At 42.5% G+C, this 22176-nt stretch overlaps 1 protein-coding gene across 1 annotated transcript in view; it reads right to left on the bottom strand.

Annotated features, from left to right (window-relative positions):
- Positions 1-1065: 1065 nt before the first annotated feature.
- mmp15b (matrix metallopeptidase 15b) overlaps positions 1066-22176 on the bottom strand; it is a 28862-nt gene continuing 7751 nt past the window's right edge. The window contains exons 2-10 of the mRNA XM_035682343.1: positions 21422-21570; positions 20839-20961; positions 20228-20535; positions 16931-17092; positions 16023-16219; positions 12149-12287; positions 8148-8298; positions 6866-6984; positions 1066-6353 (exon numbers count right to left, since the gene is read on the bottom strand). Of these exons, the coding sequence (XP_035538236.1) occupies positions 5833-6353; positions 6866-6984; positions 8148-8298; positions 12149-12287; positions 16023-16219; positions 16931-17092; positions 20228-20535; positions 20839-20961; positions 21422-21570 (1869 nt within the window). The 3' untranslated portion in view covers positions 1066-5832. The remainder of the gene's footprint in view (positions 6354-6865; positions 6985-8147; positions 8299-12148; positions 12288-16022; positions 16220-16930; positions 17093-20227; positions 20536-20838; positions 20962-21421; positions 21571-22176) is intronic.

The raw sequence follows: 22176 nt of genomic DNA, 5'->3' as shown, positions 1-22176 counted from the left end.
CTTTCCCCCCCCCCATCCCAGCCAGGGATGAAAGTTTTTTTTCGTTTGTTTTTTCAGAAAGTAAATGAACCATTACTCAGGTAGTAACGAAGAGAGAAGTTCAAGTGTGAGATGCCAAGTTCCACTATTGATGGTCAGTATAGGATTGACTGAATCCAACAAAATCTACCCTCTACTGTAGCTGCAGTTAGTGGATGAAAACAGTTTTCTTAAGTGGGCTGCTCAACAGTTTCGATTCCCGTCTGAAACACAGTGAGAGCCGATCCGCCGCACCCTACCAGGGCCGCGACACAAACGCTAAAAGTCATTTATTGTCAGCCATCTTTTCTGCTTCGTCCCCGCGGTGAGTAGTTGAGTTAGTCAAGTGGTGATTAGAAATGAGTGGTTTCAGAGTGGATGGGCTCAGTGAGCAAGGTGAGATGCACTCTGGGGGAAAAAGAGAAAACTGGACAACCCGCAATCCTCTGCAATCGAGCCACAAAGTTGACCCACGTCAAACTGTCACAGAACAGTCTCACTGTACGTCATGTCGGACAGATCCTTTTCTGTTCCTTTTCTTTGATCGTTTCAGCCCGTTATTTATTATTTATTCTTCCCGGTAGAGTTCGGACTCGCACACGGCTGATGCAAAGACTTCTTGAAGCTTGTGGCTTTTTAAGAAGTGCAGGGATGCACAGGGAGAAAGCTGGAACACAAAAAGTGCACAGAGTGGACGACACACACACAGCTAGAAAAATACCTGCCTCATGAATGATTGTGGAGATGTTCATTAAAATAAAAGACAAAAAAGAACGGTACAAAGCCCACGCTCAGAGCCAAAACAGCAGGGCTGAGCGAGGAACGCTTAACATGCAGTGTTTACAGAAACACATCCTGAGAGAGATGAAAGCTCAGACAAGCTCAGCGATGTCCTAACCTTACCGAAACTTTGCATCAAGGCCCTGCACTTCAGAACGAACAAGGCATTAACATAAAAGAACCTCTGCCTCTGCATCTTTAAATCTGAATGTGACATCCTGTTGCCAAGTCTGCATTCACCCAACTCAAAGCCTGACAGGTGAAGTGTTTTTTTGTGAATACTTCCAACAGTGTTAAATGTTGCTGAACAAGGAGGTGGATCTAAAAACAGGCTCTGCTGTGGACCTTGGCCTGGACTAGTTTCATAAGGGGGGGAGGTGGGAAGGAAGGTGAGGTTAGGGAAGACAATAATGTGTTTGTGTGTGTGCGTATTAGGGAGAGAGAAAATAGAGGGGGGGAGGGAAAGAGAGTGAGAGAGAGAGAGAGAGAGAAGGCCATTGTTGTTATTATGATCCCCTCGGGCTTCGAGGGCTGGGCTGAGTATGCGGAGGGGAGGGCATGGAGGGAGTGTGGGAGATTTACAGTCAGAAAACAGGCCTTGCTTATGGAGAGTGGAGCTGATTAACTGAACACCTCGACACACACACACAAACATGCATCAATCAGCGTCGACAGATTTCAGATTTCTTTTCTAACCTTTCACTCCTTCTCCTCTGCTTTGTGCCCAGAGACAATGAACTGCATTAAATTCAATCTCCCTTCAGTGTCACCTCACAGAGAATCTCCCAAACTGCTGAATCACCCAAACTGTGATTTCAAGTAAAGCAAACTCAGGTACGCTCGACTTTTTTAACTTTGAAGTGGTTACTTGAGCTTTGAAGTGGTTAACTCCCTCTGGGCTCTCTGTGTGGGGGTTGCAGACGAGAAGAGGAGTGTTGATAAGGACGAACTCTGTGCACAACGTTGTGTCTAGTGCAATGAGTCAGCATTTTCTGAGCCTGTCCAGACGCTACGCTGTCTAAGTACTCGTTGATGTGCCTGTAGGAAGCGATGGAAGAGCAGGACAGGAGAGGAGAGGGGGTTGGGGTTGCTTTTAACGCTGATTAGCTGTGTCCGCCAACCCCCCCCCCACCGCCAACCCGATGATGAGGAGGTGAGCGATGGACACAGGACACCGTTTCCCGGCAACCACTATCGACTGGCCACAGATCAATCTCCAGACCTCTGGTGACGGCTGATAATGCTCTTCCTTTTCTTCCTTTCAGTACAGGTGTCCTGTTGACTCTGTCTGGGCAGGTGTCTCACCTCAACCTGTCTTCACCTCTCGTGCTGGAGGCCTAACAGCAGTAGTGTTTTGTATCTGCGCTGTCTGCCAACATACCGTCAAAATGACTGCCAAAATAGACAGACAGATGTACCAATACTGCTACCACTTGTGAGGCACAACTAGAATTAATATGCAGGGCTTTAAAACAAGTCATGAGGGGAATACCAGAGGTGTAGACTCAAGTCAGACTCAAGTAATGAGTTTGAAGACTTTAGACTCAACTTAAAATCAAAAAAGACTTGGACAACAGTGACTTGTGACTTCACCTGCACTTGTTTGTTATTTAAAAAGTGTGTCAGGAATATTGAAGTTCTGTAATTTTCTGCAAGTCGACACGTTTTGAACCAATCCAACAGCATCCAATCAAGTTGCGAGAGGGAACGATGAAGACGTTACTGAGAGAAAATCGGAAAAGATTATACCAAAGATGATTTTGTTTTGTTCATACTGTTGTAAAATGGCATTACATTTGGTGAAGAGTGCATTATGACTTGTTTAGAACTTGAAACTCAAAGTTTAGGACTTTGGACTTGACTATGGACCCGTCAGTCTTGACTTAGGACTTGAGGGCAAAGACTTGACTTGGTCCCACCTCTGGTACATACACTACTACCAGCAAAGCACTTACAGTCCTAAAAAGGGACTGTCACCTACTGTAAGCTAAGGTTTCCTCTTTGGCTAACAATGTTGTTGAGCTAGCAGGAGAATATAGGTCACATGAGCTGCTGCCAGTGGAACAGAGCTATCAAAGCCCCCCTCACTCTTCCCACCCCTCCTTATTCCTGAGATCTAAACTTTGCAAGCTCTGGGAGACGAGGTCAGCCTCCCTCCCCCTTCCCCCCTTTCCTTGTCTCAGCTGCAGGAAATTCAGTCTCTCTTCACCCTCCCTGTCCACATCTGTGTAACCCGAGCCAGGTGAACTGAGCCCCCTCTGGTCAGATTGGCAGCTTACTTCTTAAATGTGACCTCAGATATACCTTCCTCCCATTCATATTTGAAGTCGCACTCGAAAGTTGTACACTCCTATGCTCGCTCTCATTTTAGCCCTGGTTTGTAGACTCATTCTCTCTATGAAATTAAATGGAAACCAATGGCAGTCAGGAACAGTAGGGAAAATACATACAAACGTAACTTTATGCCCTGAATTTAAAAATGGTTGCCTCTGATTTGTACTTAAATAGGTAAAATGTACAAAACCCCTTGTATGGTTCTTTAATATTGTTATAATAAGTATCTAAGATGGTCATTTTTCGGTGCCCACACCCCCCTTCAACGCACCTCTGTTGATACAAGATGAAAAGGGAGTGGAGAGTGTTTTTGCTTCTGAGAGTTCAGGGTTTAATTTAGGGGTCGCAGGGGCTAACAGCATTTGCACACACCTGCTGTTTTTTAATGAAGAGGATTAGTCTGTGTTCACATGAGCCCGCATGGCCCGAGCCCACCCTGGTGCTTACAGCTACACTATATTTACAGATTTAACTGATAGACCCCGGGTCATCAATGAAGTTTCTAAAAGTGTCCTTCCACAAAACGCCTGCAGTAAAAAGTCCATTATAAGCTGCATGGTACATTAGCTACACCGTGCCAGTGCTGTGTTGCATTTGTGGTGTTACATCCTGTTCTGAAGTTAAAGGCCGTGCCTTTGCTTTGTTTCTACCTTGTTTTATGTCTCACACACACACACACACACACACACACACAGATGCAATAAATGCTCCCTCTCTGGTGTTATTTCACAGTGAGCTGACTTTTTAAATTACCCATTAGTCTGTCTCCTCTGTAGCACAAAGAAAAGGTCTTATTGTTGACAGAAAGGAGGCTCTCTGAGAATTAGCCACATAGATGAAAGTTAAGGGAAGAGATCCCCTTTAAAGTCTGTTTAGCCTTTCAGCCAAAGAGCTCTTTAAATAGTTTCCAAATAAGGAAAAGAAAGAAGGTAGGCCCAACTATGTGAGCACAAGATACAGAAGGAAAACAGGGCAGTAGTAGTCTGAATTTAATGGGAAATTGAAAGGATGAATTACTAATTATTACAACTTGTGTCTTATTTTCATACCTATCTGTTAGGATAACACTGTACTCATTAAAACTGATTGTTAATATCGGGGAAGACGGCAAAATGGTGACAACAAAGCCAGACATGGCAAAAAACATGTTCAGTTAGACACCCTGCCATGTTTTAAAGTAATAATTCAACATTTTGAGAAGATACTACTCTCATGTCTATACAATATGAAGCTAGACATAGTAGGGGGAAGAGCTACCCTGTCCAAAGCCCGTTTCCACCTGAATTTGTACTAATTTTGCACAGCTTACACAAAGAAGGTGTAACATGTCAATTAATAAAGTTTAGAGGTGCTGATAGGGCCCCTTCTTCCAGTCTTTATGCTAAAATACACCAGTTGCCTGCTGGCTGTAGCTTCATATTTAGCATACACACATGAGATCTTGTCTTAACCGTCCACAAAAGTGTATTCATCAAAATGTCAAACCATTCCTTTAAACAGACGGCCATGTTAGACAGATTATCTTATCTAGGGGTAAACCAAACCCAGAATGTAAGTAATCACTCATTGCATGTGAAGTAGCATACGGTGGGCCAAAGTAGAACCAGCAAGCTTGTCTGTAAACTGGTTTACAACAGACAGTGTACCTTTCATCTGTTTTCATTTTCTTCCAAAGACGTTTGGCCAACCTGGTGCTTTGTTTTAAGCATGTATGATTCACATATTTTTAGCAACATCACCACATTACCAGCAATTCTTTTGATGAGTACAATCTTATTATTACTATTAAAATTACCATTAAAAATAAGATCTAAGTTGTAATACAGTGGAATTATGGTTTAAAACCAACACAGTGCCTGTATAGCTAATAAACTGAACTCCTTCAGAGTTACAACCGCAGCCTAATCACAATGAAAAGGAGTCAAAGGGAGGATGATATCTGGGCTGAAGGCAGCCCACAAAATACCTCTTAATGTAAACTACAGTGAAATGTCTGTTTGGACCAAACCCTGTTTCTCTCTAGCTCACCTCACACCCCATGACATATTGCACTGTAGAGAAAGTCGACGAGATGGAGCAAGACAACTAGAGGAGGAGGGAACACTACTGAACCCTATTTGAAGCATAGTGGTCCGTCTACAAATCTTTTGTAACCCTATGCATTTCTTTTTTTGAACGGCAACTGTGATAGCATAAGCAGATGTCAAGTTATCAGCGAGGGAAAAAAGCCCCTACTGAGATTAGGAGAAGGAGGAGGGCGGTGCAGAGGCGGGAGAGAGAATGGAGGGGCCTTCCTGGTTTAGAAAAAATAATAACAACAACATAAAGTCACTCAAAATGAACAAAAACAAGAAGGAAAAAAAACAATGTGCAAACTTCTCTCATATAAATAGACTACAGTCAACGCATTGTAGAGCACCATGGGAGACAGGAGGAGGTTAGGGTGGTGTGTGTTGGGGGGTGGGGGTGTATATGTAAGACATAATTTATGCTTGCTGCTAGTGTGTGTGTGTGTGTGTGTGTGTGTCTGTGTGTATCAGTACAGTATTGGATCTACTACCACATGTACTACGAGTTGCAAGAGCCACTGAGCACAGAGACTTGAGACAGATGGATCACTGGGAAGAGGGCTGGATTAGAGGAGGGCGGGGTCTAAGGTCCAATTTAAGTTCAAAGTTCAGTGTCCCCTAATGTCAAAGGTCAGACCCAGTCCTGCAGCGAGCGCTTGCAGTGCACCAGCAGCCGCGGCGCCCCTTTGCTCTGCAGCGTGTTGATGATGGCGTAGATCAATCCCAGGATGCACAGCACCAGGACCAGTGGGATGGTCACCATCAGGATGTTCATGGTCCGTTCCTCGCTGTCGTCCACCTTCAGCACCACATCCACCTCGTTAGTGTCTTCCTCGCGGCCCTCACGGTAGTCTTCATCTTTGTCTTTGTCGTTGTCCGCCCCTTTGCCAGCGTCTTTGTCCGTCCCGCCGCGATCCGTTCCATCCCGGTCTTTGCCCTTGTCGCCGTCACGGCCCACGTCCGGGTTGAAAGGTGGGCGGTTTACGTCAGGGAATTTGCGTCCCGAGTCTGTGTCCGTGTCTCTGTCTGGGTCCAGGTCCACGCTGCAGCCCATGAAGTCTCTCAGAATGGACTTAGGGTAGCCGGGTTCGCTCTTCATGCGGTGGTTGTCAAACTTCCAGTACTTGGAGCCCTTGTAGAAGAAGGTGTAAGCTGGAGAAGGAAAGGAGAGCAGAAAATGTCAGTCAATATAACAATTTAAAGGAATAGTTTGACATTTTGGGAAATACGCTTCTATGCCGTGTTGCCAAGAGGTAGATGAGAAGATTGAGAGCCAGAAGCTGGTTAGCTCAGCTTAGCATAAAAATGAGAGACAGAGTGACAGCTATCAATATTCTCAACTAACTATATAAATAAACGTATTTACCAAAATGTCAAACTATTACTTTCAACATTTTATTTTAAATTGTTTATTGATCTAAAATAATGTGTTGTATAAATGGAAAAATGTCTACTCCCTATCACTCCTATCTATTTTCACTCTAACTGAGCCCAGCAAAGCAAAAAGCCCTTCACATGTAGGCTCAAATTCACTTTCCAACATACGCCATCCCCCCTCTCTCCTGATGATTGCATGGCCACACCCTGATTCTTTGTTTCAGGCATGTCTTACCCAGCCCCTCCTCGCACTCTTTCACGCACACAAACACACACGCGCAGCTCACCCCCATCATCGCTGAGGAAGGCCCCCTTGGGAGTCGAAGGCACTGACGATCCCCAGATGCTGATTGGTTTGGGGTAGCCTCTGTCAGCCAGGCGCGACTGCTCGTTGAAGCGCCAGTACCTGCGGACAGCCACGGAGAAGATGGTTGTTACTGTTTATCAGCTGTCTAAACAAGAAAAGAGCAGACTTCTTACACAGTACAGTACATGGTGGACCTGCATGGTGTGTATAAAACAATAGCGTTTCCACAGAACATTCACATCTGTTCTGAGCGTCAATTCACTAGTAAACCTGAGGCGAGTCAGTCATACTGTGCTTAGTGAGGGCTTATTAAATTTTCAGACCTACAGTAAAAATTATTTTTCTATGAGTATTTTCATAAATGTGTTATTCGTGCATAAGCTTGTGTTATTTTGGTTCTACTGCAGTGCGAAGAGTGTTCAGTATGTTTGTATTGTTCACAGAACTTTCTAACTTTGTTAACAAAGAGCTGTACAAATACAGCTGCTGCTATATTCTTGCATAACTTAAAACTTACAGGGCTATACTGGAATTATTCATGTGATCTCAATCCATACACATGGAAATAAAAGCATAAAAAACTCCAAGTGGACATACATAAAACCTTCATACTGTATTGATTTCAGTATGTCCACTTATTTCCTGCCTCTCTTTGAAGCTAAAATCAAAAATCAATTACAAAATCCATCCAATTTGTTACTAATGTAGTAGTCTGAGCTGTGTTTGTCTATGCAGGGTTGAGAAAAGATAGGCACCAAACTGTGTCTACTGCTGTACCTGTGGTTACCATCCCATAAACCACACGTGCAATACCAAGACGAAGCCTCACTAGCTGATTTGTGAGGCTGTACTTAGGCACAGTGGTGCTTTGAGGTACATGCTAACTTTAACATGCTAACAGGCTCATATATATGAGTGTATGCAACAGCCCCCCCAGGGTTTTGGTGGATTTTTTGGGGGACATATGGCTCATTGTTTTTTTTTTATGACACTACGGAGCCTCTGTGTTTTTGTTTTATATCTTTTTAAGTAGAGGCGTTTCAAAACCCTCAGCTACACTACAATGATCAGTCAAATTTGCGGAAAAGTTGTGGTGATTGGACAGAACTGCAAGGCGGCGCAGAATTCCCAGGGACTGGTAGAATTTGTGCGAACTGTTGCGATCGCAACATTGCAAATTCCTGAGGGAGTGTATGATATAATAGTATACTGGGTAATTAGAGGGGTTTCATGTGATGCTGAAAGGTTGCAAGCTACTTTACCAGTCTCCTTGAAAGATGTAAGTGTAGCCGGATGGCTCCCACCAGATGGCTGTGTCTATTCGGTCGTAGGGAATATCTCGACCGTAATCAACCAGCTCCAGTGGATAGCCCTGTTCCAGGTTAGCCTCCCTGAAAAGCCAGAATCTGTTTCCTAATGAAAGGAGAGAGGAAAAAAAACTGCTTAATGATCCTTTATGGTGCGTACATTCTCTATCCACTCTCACTCAAAACCCTTATGGACTTAATTAAAATGTTAACAGCACAGACCCAATCATACTGTACGCTCATGTGCACTTATACACGTCCACAAGAACAGATGTACACATAAACACTCTGCTTGTGCACACATATTTGATTTGCTGGCACAAAATATGTCAAATAAGTGAAACTGAATGAGGTATAAAAAGAGAACAATCAGAGAAACCAAACCAGCATTTACATGCACTTGTGAATTATGTGAATGCAATAATGATTTGTTGGCAAGCAATCAAAACACAGCAGAAGCGAGCACGACATCATTGACTAAAGAATTTGGGTTTTGCTCGTAATTATCCATTAGGAGCGGCTTGTCTCATGTCAGGCTTTAGCAGATTTCTCGCTGAAGGGAAGGTTTTATTGTTTTCACTGTGTCAGGCAGGGGGACTCCGTTCCTCCTGGCACCATTACATCTCTCCTTTTGGCTTCAATCCGCTTTTCACTCCCTCTTTCACCCACACCCACCTATCCATCCACCTCAGGCCCCTTGCTCCTTGTTTAAAATGAAAGCTCTACACTCAGCATCTGGAGAGAACAAGTGGTTGACGCAATGCTTCCCAGGGTTCCTGCGGTGCACAGCCCTGATGTAAAATCCCATGACTTATTCCATGTCTTTCCATAACTACACCAGAGCGCTTCAGTGACCTAAAGATTTGATTTCTTCCTGCTGTGTAACTGCTGTTTTTCTTAAAGGATAAACGGAGTGGTTTCTATTACAGTTGGACTTGTTTGGATAAAAACAGCTGTGAAACCTCTGGGTAATACACCAGCTGTGTAAGAGAAATGGATGAATACATTTATGCATGTTACTCTACTAAGAATTTGTTAAAGTCTTTGATGTTCCTGTACTTTCTAAGTCTGGATTACACCATTCAAAACCCAAGTATTTCAAATATTTGATGTCCAATATGTCAAAAATCCATCCATCCATTTATACTCCATCGCTGGCGTTTTGTTTGGATGATTTCTTTGGCAATTTTACTTTGCTCATTTAATGGTCTGCCTCTGAAGATCGAGTTTGAGCCACTGATCAGCGACAGGCTCAGTGGCACAGTACTCACCCAGTGAGACGATGAACAAGTGAGAGGATAAACAGCGTAGAGGCAGAATTTTCACATTGGTTTGAACTAAACTTTCAGTTTAGTAAGTTAAACTCAGGAGTCCAAGCTCCGAAGAATACGAGGCTGCATTTACAACCATGCCTGTTATCCTCCCTGTTATGTACTGTACATTTACAGCAAAATTAAGTCTCTGTTTTCATTTATATATAATTATTTATTTTTATTGACGCTTGCTGAGATAATTCTGTTTGGCCCTGTCACTGCCACTCCAAAGAAATGCTAAGCTCAGCACAGCAGGGAGTGACCATAATAACTGCCCCCATAGGGTAACAGACAGTTTAGGGTCTCGTTGTCTGCTGCTATTACTGTTAATTCAATGTGAAGTGTGTGCTGGGATACTTGTCCCAAAGCATGAGAACACAAGTACACTACAAAATCGCAGATTGTGAAGGTACTGCTGCCTTCGTGCTGACAGAAATCTGATTGGTCAATCTGATATCCCACGCATCCCCATGCTGTGTTTGTCTCCCTTTCTCTTGTGCTCTCAGGTCTGCCAGTCCTTCCTTCCTTCCCTTTTTTCTCTCCTTCCTCTTCCTTTCTCTTGTTCTTTCTTAGCTAATGGCTTGCGGCCAAGTGTCACACTGAGAGGCTTGCCGATGACATCACCCTCCTCATCATCAACAGCTGCCCCAAAGCCTGTAGCTCCCAGAGTCAGGCTGCACTGAAGCCTGAGCTCTTTCTTTTTCATTCAACAACTTTATCCACCGTTATAAAAGACAAGCTGCTCTCAGTGACTCACAGTATGAATAATGACCTGCGCTAAAAGAGATTTATACCCTGCACGTAGAATACATTATGTTGCGCTGCTTTCTGAAGGAGTTGGGGGTGTGTAAAGTATATCTTCGACATTATCTAAAGAAGATGAAGAAAGTCCCAGAATCTGTTTTACTGTTAAAATATGAAAGCATTAAGGCATAGATTGGTTGTAAAGGAGAAACCAGATGGTGGATGGTTTTTGTAGGAGAGCATACTTATGTTCCATGTGCTCATAAAAATTGTAATATCTTATCTTTAAAGACGAAAACAAAAGAATATATTCACCTTAAAGAGCTGATGCATATGTAAGACAGAGTGACTTATTATAAAACCTGGATCTTGTACTATACCACAGGATCCAGTGAATCCAGCTATGATTGTATTTTGGCTTGGCAGAGTAAACTGGGCTGCCTCACCGGAAATTGAATCCAAACACTGGTGATGTTTGTCAGTGCTGTGACACAAAGTTTGCGTGTTACTATGCTGTAAGGCATTTTAAAACTAGACATATTCTCAAAGGCTGTTGTTGCTACTGTCATGCTCTAAGTGACAGGACAAGATTATTCAGGCCTGTTTTAACAGCAACAATAACCAGAAACATAGATGGTGTGTTTGTTCCCTAAAGGAGAGATTGCCGTTTGCTCACAGGAGAAAAGGGGCGTGGATGAAGAAGAGTGTGTTCATCAGGCAGTTTGATGATCTTCCAAAAGGAGTGACCACTTATATGAAACGTTCTCCTATTCACCCTTATAAGCCAAACTGTCATGAAATAATTTAATTCTACATTATATAATTCAAAAGTATTTAATACAATTGCATAAGAAATGTAGATATTTTGGTTTATTATGTGTTTTATATCATCAAAAATATGATACATGCAGGTTTCTGTTTAGGTTAAATGTGAGTCAATACTTTCCTAACCTAAAGGATAAAAGATAACAAATACAGGTACTGACCACTTAGGGTTCCTTAATTCTCTGCTCTTGTTGTTTACATTAATGACAAATCTCAGAACATATCGGCTATCGTCTGACAACAATGTATCCTCTGGGGGCAACGGGCAATGTTTCAGGGCTTCCAGTGTAGCCAGTGAATATCCGGAAAAACGAATAACTGGGCCAAGACTTCCTCTGCAGTCCGATAAGCAACTTGATACACAAGAATGACGAGAAAGGCACATTTCAGCACACAACACAAAACACATATATGCATATGAAGGCGAAATTCCTTTTGCTCTCCACACAGACTGCTTGGTCAATACTACTCAGACTACACAAACCAATACGCTTCTAATGCCAAAATCTTGTCCCTTGCCTACAGATTCTGCATCCATATGCAAATCTCTGTTTATAGAGGTTACAGTAATGCGTGATAAATGATACACAATCTATCAAACCATTTCACCTTGCTCTTTAGGCTGCAAGGTGCAAGGTGGCTGATTCAGATGATGGACTTCTTTCCAAGTCACCTGGATTGTTTTATTTTGGTGTCACAATTAGTCTGTCTGGGGCAATGCAAAGCTTGTTTTGGGTTGCAAAATTCACAGTTTCTTTGAGAATGGTACAGACCAGTTTGAGCTTCAATGCAAAGTAAATCAAAGGACACTGCACAACTCTCCTCTAGTACATTATTCTTTATGCACTGAATATTTTCAGCTATCTTGCCTCCATCAGACTGGTAGCCAAAAACCTTTTCTGTACTGAAGAAGAGTTGTGAGGTGTGTTTTAATTTGTGCTGCAAACCCACAAGCATGTCTTTAAGCATATGGCAATTTACTTCATATTTAGTTATATTTAGTTATATTCTGTGTTGAGCAGCATGCATCCGTCAGTGCGTGCGTGTGTTTGTGTGTGAGTGTTTGCTGCTTACCTTTAAAGAAGACGAACCTGCCGTCGTGTCTCTCATAAGCAGCATCTATGTCTCCAGGCAGACCCCTCCAGAAGTGACTGATGGGCATGGGGTAGTTATCCAGCACCCTGTTCTTACGCACCCGCCAAAACCAACGGCCCTGAGGAGACAAAGTTAAGAAGTGTGTTTGAGTGTATCATTTCTCAAAACTCACTAGTTTCTCTCTTTCTCTGTCTTTCTAAATTCCTGGCTTAGCCTCAGAGCCTGCAAATAAATCCAAAATAAACCAATGCCCAAATAAGTTCAAAACATATGTCTTCATATCTCATTCTAAGTATATCCTTGCGTCTGCCTTTTCAAAACATTCCTGTGCACAAGAATATGAAATCAGGATGGGAGGGATGCACAGATAGCTACTGTGAGAAAGGTATTCACTCTCATTAGTCAACTAATTTGAACTATTTGTCCCACTGAGGTCAGATAGCACTGTCGTAATGCTTCCTGGTCATTATGTCAAGCAAACTGAGCTCTGCAGGATAACTAGACCAGAACGTACAATAAACTAACAATAGCGGAACACGGCAGGCTAATAATAGTCAGTCTCCGCTCCGGTGGCTTTATCACGTCCCCTTATTGCAGCCTCTCTGCTGATCACAGCCTGCTACAAGATAACTCTTATAAAGAACTGTTGGATTTCATTGTCAGGTCAGCAGCACAAAACAAGGGGGAATCACTAGTAGCACATTTAAATCCAAGCACAGACAGACGCTTATAGCTTGTGAACATTCATATCTACTGTATATATGCTGTGCACACAAGCCAGCAGAGATTTACACCAGGAGCCCTCAGACTCATTCATAAGTGGTGAGTCAGTAGCCCTGCTTGTCCTGGATAATGTAACGGTAAAATGCTCAGTGCTGCTTCTTTCTGGCAAGCACGCCTAGTTTTGTCCTTCACGTAGGACACGTTGGCAGACAGGACGGCGCGGTACGGTATGGAATGAAACAGACTGGAGATGTGCCGGCCCGAGCTGAGAGAAACAGAACAGAGCCGGGCCCAACAGGCTGTGCGCTCTTCGATTCGTGTGGTCTGACAGCTCCTTGCGTTGACCAGATTAAGAGTGAATTGACCATATTAGTCCTCAGCAGAACGGGCCAGATCTCAGTGTGCGAGTTTCAATATTGAAAGCAGCTCAGTGTGCTCTGCTGGTTTATTTTATGCCCAGCCCTCTGCTGTGAAGAACTACTAGTGAATAAAAAGAAAGGAGAAATTTCCCTCCAGAATGACAGCCCCTTTCTTTTGTTAATGGACAAGGTTCTATGGAGAAGAGAGTGGCACTGATTTGCTACAGATTACTCCCACTCTTACACTGCATAAAGTAAGTAATTTTGCCTATGCAGAGTAATAGCAGAAAGGAATAATAACTTCAATTTCTGAAGAGTGGAGGCGTCACTTCCAATTTGACATGAGGACAATCTAAATATGAACAGCACGGTCGGAAATCAATCCCAAGCCAAGTGCTAAATCACAATATAACATACAGATCAATAACAGTCAATGCAAGCTGATAATATTCTGAGACTAATATCTGAAGGATGTATGTCTCCTGTCAGTCTTTTTGACATACTTTCTGTCCACAAGACTATCAAGAAATGCACGATTCCCAGCCTTTGTCTTCTTCTTTTCCTCTATGCTTTGTTTAAAAGCACAAGATTAGATCAAGTTTAATTTTACTGTACATGTGCTGATCCACAGCCAGCAGTCTACACTAGCAGCCATGTGAGCTGTACTTAGGCAAACTGGTGCTTTGAACTAAATGCAAACATCAGCATGCTCACAATGACAATGCTAACATGCTGATGTTTAGCGAGTAGAATGTTTACCATATTCACTTTCTTAGTTTAGAGTGTTAGCATGCTAACATTTGCTAATTAGTCCTAAATACAAAGCATAGCTGATGTTGATGGGAATGTCATTAGTTTTGCAGGTATGTGATAATAAACTAAAATATTAGAGAAATGTTGACCTGATGATGATCACACCATCACACCAGAGCAGCTGGTACACTATCAATCAATCCCGAATTTCGAAGTGTCTTTGGGTTAAGACACTGAACCCAAAACTGCTCCTGATGCTGTGTCATCAGTGTGTGAGTGTGTGTGAATGGTTAGTTATTTTCTGATAGTAGTAGTTTGCACCCTTGCACCTGCCATCAGTGTATGAATGTGTGCGAATGGGTGAATGTGACATGTAGTATAAAGTGTGGTTGTAAGACTGGAAAGGCGCAGTTCATTTACCATTTATCTAATAGGATATATTTCAGTCTGGACCAAAATAGTGGACCGACAGACCAACACTGCCGTTTATAGAGTCACACTGAGAAACTTTTAATTTAGCCACAAATTATGGATTTTACTATTTGGCACTTGGGTGTTTTAATTTTTCACACAGTACGTAATCAAATTATATTCATAAAACTGAACCCATCACTGAACGCATATTAATTGCAGGTCATTTATATTAGATTAAAAAAACACTGGGTGGCAAGGTAAAAGTTAATTTTGGACACTGATTAATGGCTAACTTCATGACTGTGGATGAAATCCAAGAACACAGATATAACTGTGTGACCATGTGCAACACATGTCCAGGCAGCTGTAAGCCAAGTTAGTGCTCTACTGGTCAGTGTCAGGGACACTTACAGTTCAAGATAGGAGATATTCATAGACAGATCTTTGTGTGTTTGGAGAAAGAGGGCTCTGTCGTATTCTACTCTACAACAATAACGCAAACCCACCCAGTAAATGTGTTACAGCAGTTGTCATAATCAGCCATGCAGAAACATGTCCATCAGCTCCAAGCAGGTTTATATTTCATTCTGTTGACGTAGGCATGTCAAAAGGTTTACCAGTTAAAGATGTGGTTGATACTGTTGGATATTTTCAGCTGTTTGGATGCCTACTGCTGCGGTTCACTGCTAAATGTCAGAATTTCAGACATCATGACAGCATTTCTGGAAGTGAAGTCGAGGCTCTTTTACAGTAAAGCCTGGGTGTCCAGCTCTGCCTGATATCTGAAAACCTCTTCGGTGTACAGCACTGCTAACACTGGACACCTCCTCTGACCTCTCCCACTGAAACACATCATTACTTATCTTTGTAGAGCTGCACTATGTATAGAGTGTCACTGGACAAAATCCTTAAGAGGAGAAAGTACACAGGGAGAAATAGAGTCCGCAGAAATTTCAGTTAATCCAGCTTTGAGAATGACCACATAAATTTCTTTCATCATCGACGCTGACAAGGAGCCATTACCTCCACGATAGGCAAAACACTTAGCAGATGTATAATAACAAATGACCATAGGGCTGGGCTGAGATGCATAATATTAGAAGATCTTAAATTAAGGAAATAATAAAACCCAGCTGACAGCCAAATGACCGGTACTGGCAAACACTTCTACAACATATCTGCTTATGGTAAAATAGCTCACTGCGGCTTCAGCCCTTATTGAATGTTTTGTGTGGGTCCAGAGGCTCTTTAAGGCAAACACCTGACCACACCCCACCCTTTAAACAGTGTTCCGTCTCATAAAAAACACTGGCCCCGTTGGTTTACAATCCACAAAGAGCTGATTGAAAACAGACCCCTTGTTGGCCACGCACACGCCATTTGTCTCAAACTGATTCTACAGAAAGGGATAACTAATTTATTGCCACAGTTAACTTGTCAGGACAGCTCCTCTGCTGGAAGCCTGCTGAATTTCCAAGCAAGGACATATAATAAACCATTGTGAAGGTAAACATATCTCGTCTAATGTTTTATGCTCATGACAAGGTAGCAGGCTGTGACTTAAATTAAAAATGCCCCTATATTCTGATCCTCAAACCATTTACCTTGAAAACAAACATCTCTCCTCGGAGCATGGCGACCGTGTCAAAGTTCCCTTCACAGATATTGGGTCCGTAGTGATCTGGTCTTTCGGTGGTCCTGGGGCGGTCCGGATGCCGAGGAGGTGTCTGAGGTGGCCTGGGCTCCGGGCGTCGGGGTGTCACAGTGGGCAAGGCCTGGGTGGGACCACTGTCTGGTTGACCTTTAAGGAGAAACAAACAGTGAGGGTTAAACCTATTTCACCACATTGTGCAAAATGACAAGCAGGGAGGCACGATAAAAATAGTGAGCTGAAAATGGAAAATGTATATTATTATTCCGATAATGAAATTATAGCGGATAATAATAATTTATGTTGCATTCTTATGCAGCACATTTGATAGGCTGTATGTTCTATGAAAGCCAGTATCTTTATGAAGTTTTTTGATGTACTTTATACAAAAAATAAATGAACATTTGAAAAGTCAGTTGTTTTTAGTAGTGATGTCAGTTAGATTTGATGAGATCAATAACATGGAATATTCAACCATCCAGCTTTGCTCACTACATTTTAGCCTTTCTTACTCTGCAACTGCAAGTTATAAACTTATTTTTAAATTTCAAAGTAAAGTTATTTATTATCTTATTGGGAATAGCAAAGGGTAGCAGGTAATGATCAGGTATCGGCTGGGAAAAAAATCCATATCGTGCATCCCTAATGACCAGAAATAGGACATGTAAAAATGAATTCGACCCTTTGTAATAGGTTTTAGGATAAAAATTAAAAGAAAATTGTCTTGTTTGACAGAGTGGTCATTTTGTTGTTGGACAAATGGAAAAAAAAGTTTTAAATTATACAAAATCCCCATATTGTCATGATTTAACAGGCTGTAAGGATCCTGGACACCAGGAGAATTAACCAAAACCCCCCTACCATAGATCTGCTGTATGCCTCGCTTGTCGTCCTCAGGCAACTGGAAGTTCTCAGTCTCCATCCATTGGTAAAAGGGAGCCATGATGGCCAGTGGGTTGTTGGAGTGCTCTAAGCCCAGGGCGTGGCCCAGCTCGTGGATTGCCACAAGGAAGAGGTCATTACCTGAATGGATACGACAAAGCAAAGAGACAAGTTAGGGCAAGGAGGAAAGTTGGACAATGTTTACCTATTTTTTTATAGGCTTGTTTGAGTTTGTGCGGAAGGAGAAAGAGAGAATACACGTGTTCCCCTGCATTAGTGCCTTATGAAAAACACAGAAGGACTGCATAAGCTGCAAGCCGCACAAAGTCTGAATACATCTGTGCGTATAAGAGACGTTAATAGTATAACATGGCTGTTCATTGTCTTCCTCCAGTACTGATGTCAATACAAATCTCAATACAGATCTGGCAGATAAATCATACACAGGCAGGCTAATGATCGCTGATAGGAATCAGCATACATTTCTGACCACTCAAGGGATGCTGTTGTTCACTGCCACCGCGACAATTAAAAACTGACAAGGCCGCAACATGGCTGTGACATACTGACCACTGCATCAACTTCCTCTCTTACACAAAAGACTTCTTGCAGATTTCTTTTCAGAAAAGTAAAACCAAAGAAAACCTTGTTTAGAATTGACCAACATATTCCTATAAGTTTGCCTCTGTAGTGAAGCCAGCACACATCGGGGTACTTCCCCCCTCAGTCAATACCTCTTTGTTGCCTGGCTCTGCTCTCGGTGAACTCTGAACTTGCGAGCCATTTCGTCTGGCCCGATGGCCCATGCTGACTAATCACATTTGTGCCAGTGACATCATGCCGTTGGGGGATTGGGACATGATGATGTCACTGCTGTGCATGCAAAGGAAGGGGAGATGCTCCGGATGCCTGTCCTTGTGCATCTCTTTATTTCCTCATTGCAGAACACACACAAGGATACACACAGTTCACCCCCCCCCCCACTATCTGTAATTTCAGAGTCACATGAATGTCATCATGGCATATTAAGCTGCAGCTAACACTCAAGGAGAGAAAATAGCAGAGGGTAAGTAGTGTGCTAGGGAAAGCTGAGGATGAAAAAAGAGAAAGAGACAGAGCGCTGAGAGAAGATAAAGAGGCCTTTGTGAGGTAACTGTGACAACCATTCTGTTCAACAGGGAAAGGGAAGAGTAAACTTCAAAAGTCTTGGCGAAGTTAGAAGTTCAGCCAATGCAGTTATTGCTAATGCTGACTACCCTGTACACACACATTTTGTCAGTCAAGTCCTTTTTCAGCTCTTTGAAGCTTTGTTCACCATGTCTCACACTTCGTTCATCAGCAGCGAGGGGGGCTCACAGTGAAGAAAAGGCACACAAAAGCAGCACCCTGACAACCGAAATGCGCTCTCCAAGTTTGCTCTGTCTTTCGCCAGCGACTCACCCTCATTAGTCTCATCTGACCACAAAGAACCACAAAAGCTTCTGACCTTTTCCCGCTACTGGTCTACAGCATTTCAGCTGTGTAAGGTGTGTTTGAGTGTGCATGTCAGCGGGTGATTCGGATAAAGCCTAAAATCTGTTTTTGTTTGAGCATCTGTGCCAAAAAAGGCTGATTAATCACATTGTGCGTCACAAGGTTTACTCCAAAAGTGTTTGGGCCAATAGAATTTTTTTTCACTGACAAATGAAACTGAGGTCACCAATGTGAAAAGAAAACACCCTCACTGCAAAGAATGGATGAAATGGATTTGTGCTTTTACCGTCATATACATTTTTTATGTGTAACTATTGACCCATTAGCTACAGTCTGTTTTTGTTTGACCAGCATCCAAAAGGAGGTCAGAGGTCAGAGCTGGTTCTGTGTCAGGACACTTAACCGAGGCTCACTTCTTTATACAATTCTACTGCTTTGTGTGAGATTAAGGTTCAGTCTCCTTTACTTTAACAGTGGCACTGGCAATATTATTGGTGATACACAATGGTCACAATTAGTTATTTCAGCCAAAATTTTAATGAAATATATCAGTATAAGAGCTTTAAATCGGTCCATTCAATAGTTTATAAATGTTTTCTAGAACCTAACAGGATATTTGTGCAACTAACACTGTAAAACCTTTGGAAACAATTGGACCTAAAACAATTGGAAGGCAGTAAAAATGTCAGAGTTAAATGAAGACAACATCTGTGAAAAGTCCAACTAATTGGACATGTGTCTAACTCATGTCAGACAAGATTGTAATTTGTTTGTACTTTGCTTTTAAGCTGTGTAAGTAGCGTGGCGCAACAAAGGGACCAGTCTATCGCCCAGAGTGGACCACACTCCCACTTACTGTGGCATTTCAGCATCCCTGTGATCTTTCCTGTGACACATCCCACACACAGCTGATCCCACAGATGCACACACAAAGTTGAGCTGTCTGTGTCTGCTGTGTGTATGTAGATAACAGGGCAGGGATGCCCGCTGTCGCAGTCAGCAGGGTTAATGGGTGCACAGCACGGAGATGAACTCCTTTAATTCCTTAAGATTCTTAAAAATGAAGATATTTGCTTAATCCTCACTTCTGCATATGATAAGTTTAGTGATATACATTGGTGTTAAGAATTGTAATTGGGTTTATGTTCCATTTTAAGGAAAGTTTAAAGATTACGCATAGAGGATTTCGTGGATTAGTGTAAGTCAGTAAACGTTCTTAGCAACATAATTGGGGGTAAATTTGAGAACAATGAGGAGGTGCAGTTGGGGGCAAAGACCGTGTGTGTGTCACCTTTGAACCTCTGCAGAGGTAAATGGAGTAGCAGAGCCTGACAAATGAGAGGTGATGTAGCTCGCTGAGCCATGCCAACTCTAGTTAGGTGTGGAGAAAAGTGATGGGGACTGCTGTTTGCAATCTATTTAAAAGATCCATTACAACTTATACAACATGACATGGCTATAGTGCTGCAAACTGCTCATCAGCTGAACACTCACAGAAACGACCGAAGACTTGATAACCCCTAAATCCTCCATTTCTACCTATAAATTAAGCAATGACTCCCCTGCATCATCCGAGCCCTCAAGAAAAAGCTTCAAAACACAGCAGACTGCAGCACCTGAGGCCACACAAGACTTTCCCCCCTAAAAATCTCTCCTAGAAAGGTGTTTGGTGGAGATTAGTTATTTCTTTTCCCGTTGTTATTTATGCTTTCTAATTACTGTAGTCGCTAAGGAAAATGACAACTGTTCCTAAAATCCATAATACAATCGGCCTAACAAATAATTCTGAAAGCAACCATTTACCCTGTACGTTCTGGTTTCCTATGGTCCATGGTTCATCGGAGTCAAAGTGCGTGTCCCCACCCATTCCAGGTCCGGGGAAGTAGGCATGAGCGAGGAAGCCTCCCTCCCCATCAAAAGGAGAGCTGTCTCCATGAAACCCCGAAGCAAAGAAGATCATGATGTCGGGCTCCTTGCGGCGTCCATATTTAATCTCCTGGTATGGGATTTCGTCAAAGGTCAACGGGGTCACTCCCTCCCAGACTTTAAACGCCCGCCGGATGGCTTCGAATGAGTTATACTCTCCAATCTTGGGAGTGTAGTTCTGGATACTGTGGGAGCAAAGAGGGGAAGAGGGAAAAACAATCTTACAAAGGCTTGTGTGAGTTTCAAGGAAAACGAATTTCTTCGTTGATTCAAAAGCAACAAAATGATTGAAAAACATTAAAGCTAAATTAATTCTAATTCCAACTTGAACACATATTGATTTACAGTAGCCACCTACACTGAAAAACGAGAACTGCTGCAACAACTTAGAAAATGCATCCGTGTGTTACTAACAAAGTAAGACTTTGAGCATGTACTGTGGATTTGTGTCAGGTTTTCTTTACAAACAGAACATCTTTTTTTGTTACCTGTAAGTGAGGTGGCTCTTGTTCCATTTATGTCCAGTGAGGGCGTAGCGTTTCCGCCGTACGTTGGTTTTGATCTGGCCTCCAAACTTGTCAGGCACACCGCAGCGGGGTCTCCTCATGGCACTGAGAGAGTTGAAAGGAGTCAGGAGCAGGCAGAAGATATGTGTGATATGTGTTGAAAGGAAGGAGCACCCAAGAGAAGAGATGAAGGGGAGAATGACATTAAAACCCCACTTTCTCGTCTTGATGTCTATGTTCTTTTTTGTTGTTTAATTTAAAGCGTACCTGTGAGCTGCCTAGTGCAGCCAGACTACTGCGCAGCTCCTCTCAAGCTACTGAGGAGAAGGTGCTCAGCAGTACGAGGAGATGGAGACATTACCCATTTATAGCACTGACCAGCAAATCATGTCCTAGTTACAACTCCATATTTCTAGATTCTACCTCATATTATATTATTAACCCTATCAAAACATTTCAGGGACATGCAAAACAGTAACAATTCAACTTAATTTTGGGGCCTAAAATTAATTTCATGGAGCTGGTGAACACTCTTTTATGAGTGTGTTTAAGTCTAAATGCTGACCTGATGGTTTGAGGGTCCATCTGTCCAGTGACCTCCAGGCCGTAGAAGCGTTGCATGTCGCTGACGGCATTGGACAGGATCTGAGCCGATCGCATGGTTGACATCTGTCTGCTGGCCTGGGGGAGGTAACCGTACATCCTCAGCCATGACTGGAGAGACACAGGGAGGAAAACATAAAGGAAACTGTTAACAAATAAAGAAGCATCATCTGTTCATACAATGCGACTGACTTGAATCAGTGCTAATTAGGTTTACACTGCTGAAGTTGACAGCAACAACAAAATAAAGAGTATGTTCACATTAAGCCTTTAATCCTCGACGGCTTACCCTATGCAGACATGATCAAATTTTAAAGCAAGAAACTTTTTATATAATCAAGAGGTGAATTATGACGAGAGAAAGGAAATAAAAATTATGGAAACACAGTTTTATGAGCATATGGGCAATTTGTGTTGTTTACAGCTCAGAGGAATGAGCTCAGCTTCAGCTTCTGTAACATGATGGAGATCTGCGTTGGTACCCAGCCTTTGTGGAATTTGTTATTTGATTCTGAATGGAAGAAATGGGCAATGTGTTGTTATGTGATATTATAATGTTATAATGTTATAATATAATGTAATGTTAATAAATATATTCTACAGTTTATTGGCTGTCTTGGGCATTTAATGTTTTTTATATGAAAGAGAGAAGGCAGGGAGGTTTCAGGTCTGAATGAGAACACTGTGAGGACTTCTGTATCTGTAACTGGGAGGGCT

This window comes from Morone saxatilis, unplaced genomic scaffold (assembly GCF_004916995.1).
Source record: "Morone saxatilis isolate NCDOM2014 unplaced genomic scaffold, NCSU_SB_2.0 Contig11, whole genome shotgun sequence".
In the NCBI taxonomy this organism is placed as follows: Eukaryota; Metazoa; Chordata; class Actinopteri; family Moronidae; genus Morone; species Morone saxatilis.
Note: the sequence above shows the minus strand (reverse complement) of the source record. Positions and strands in the feature narration are given on the sequence as shown.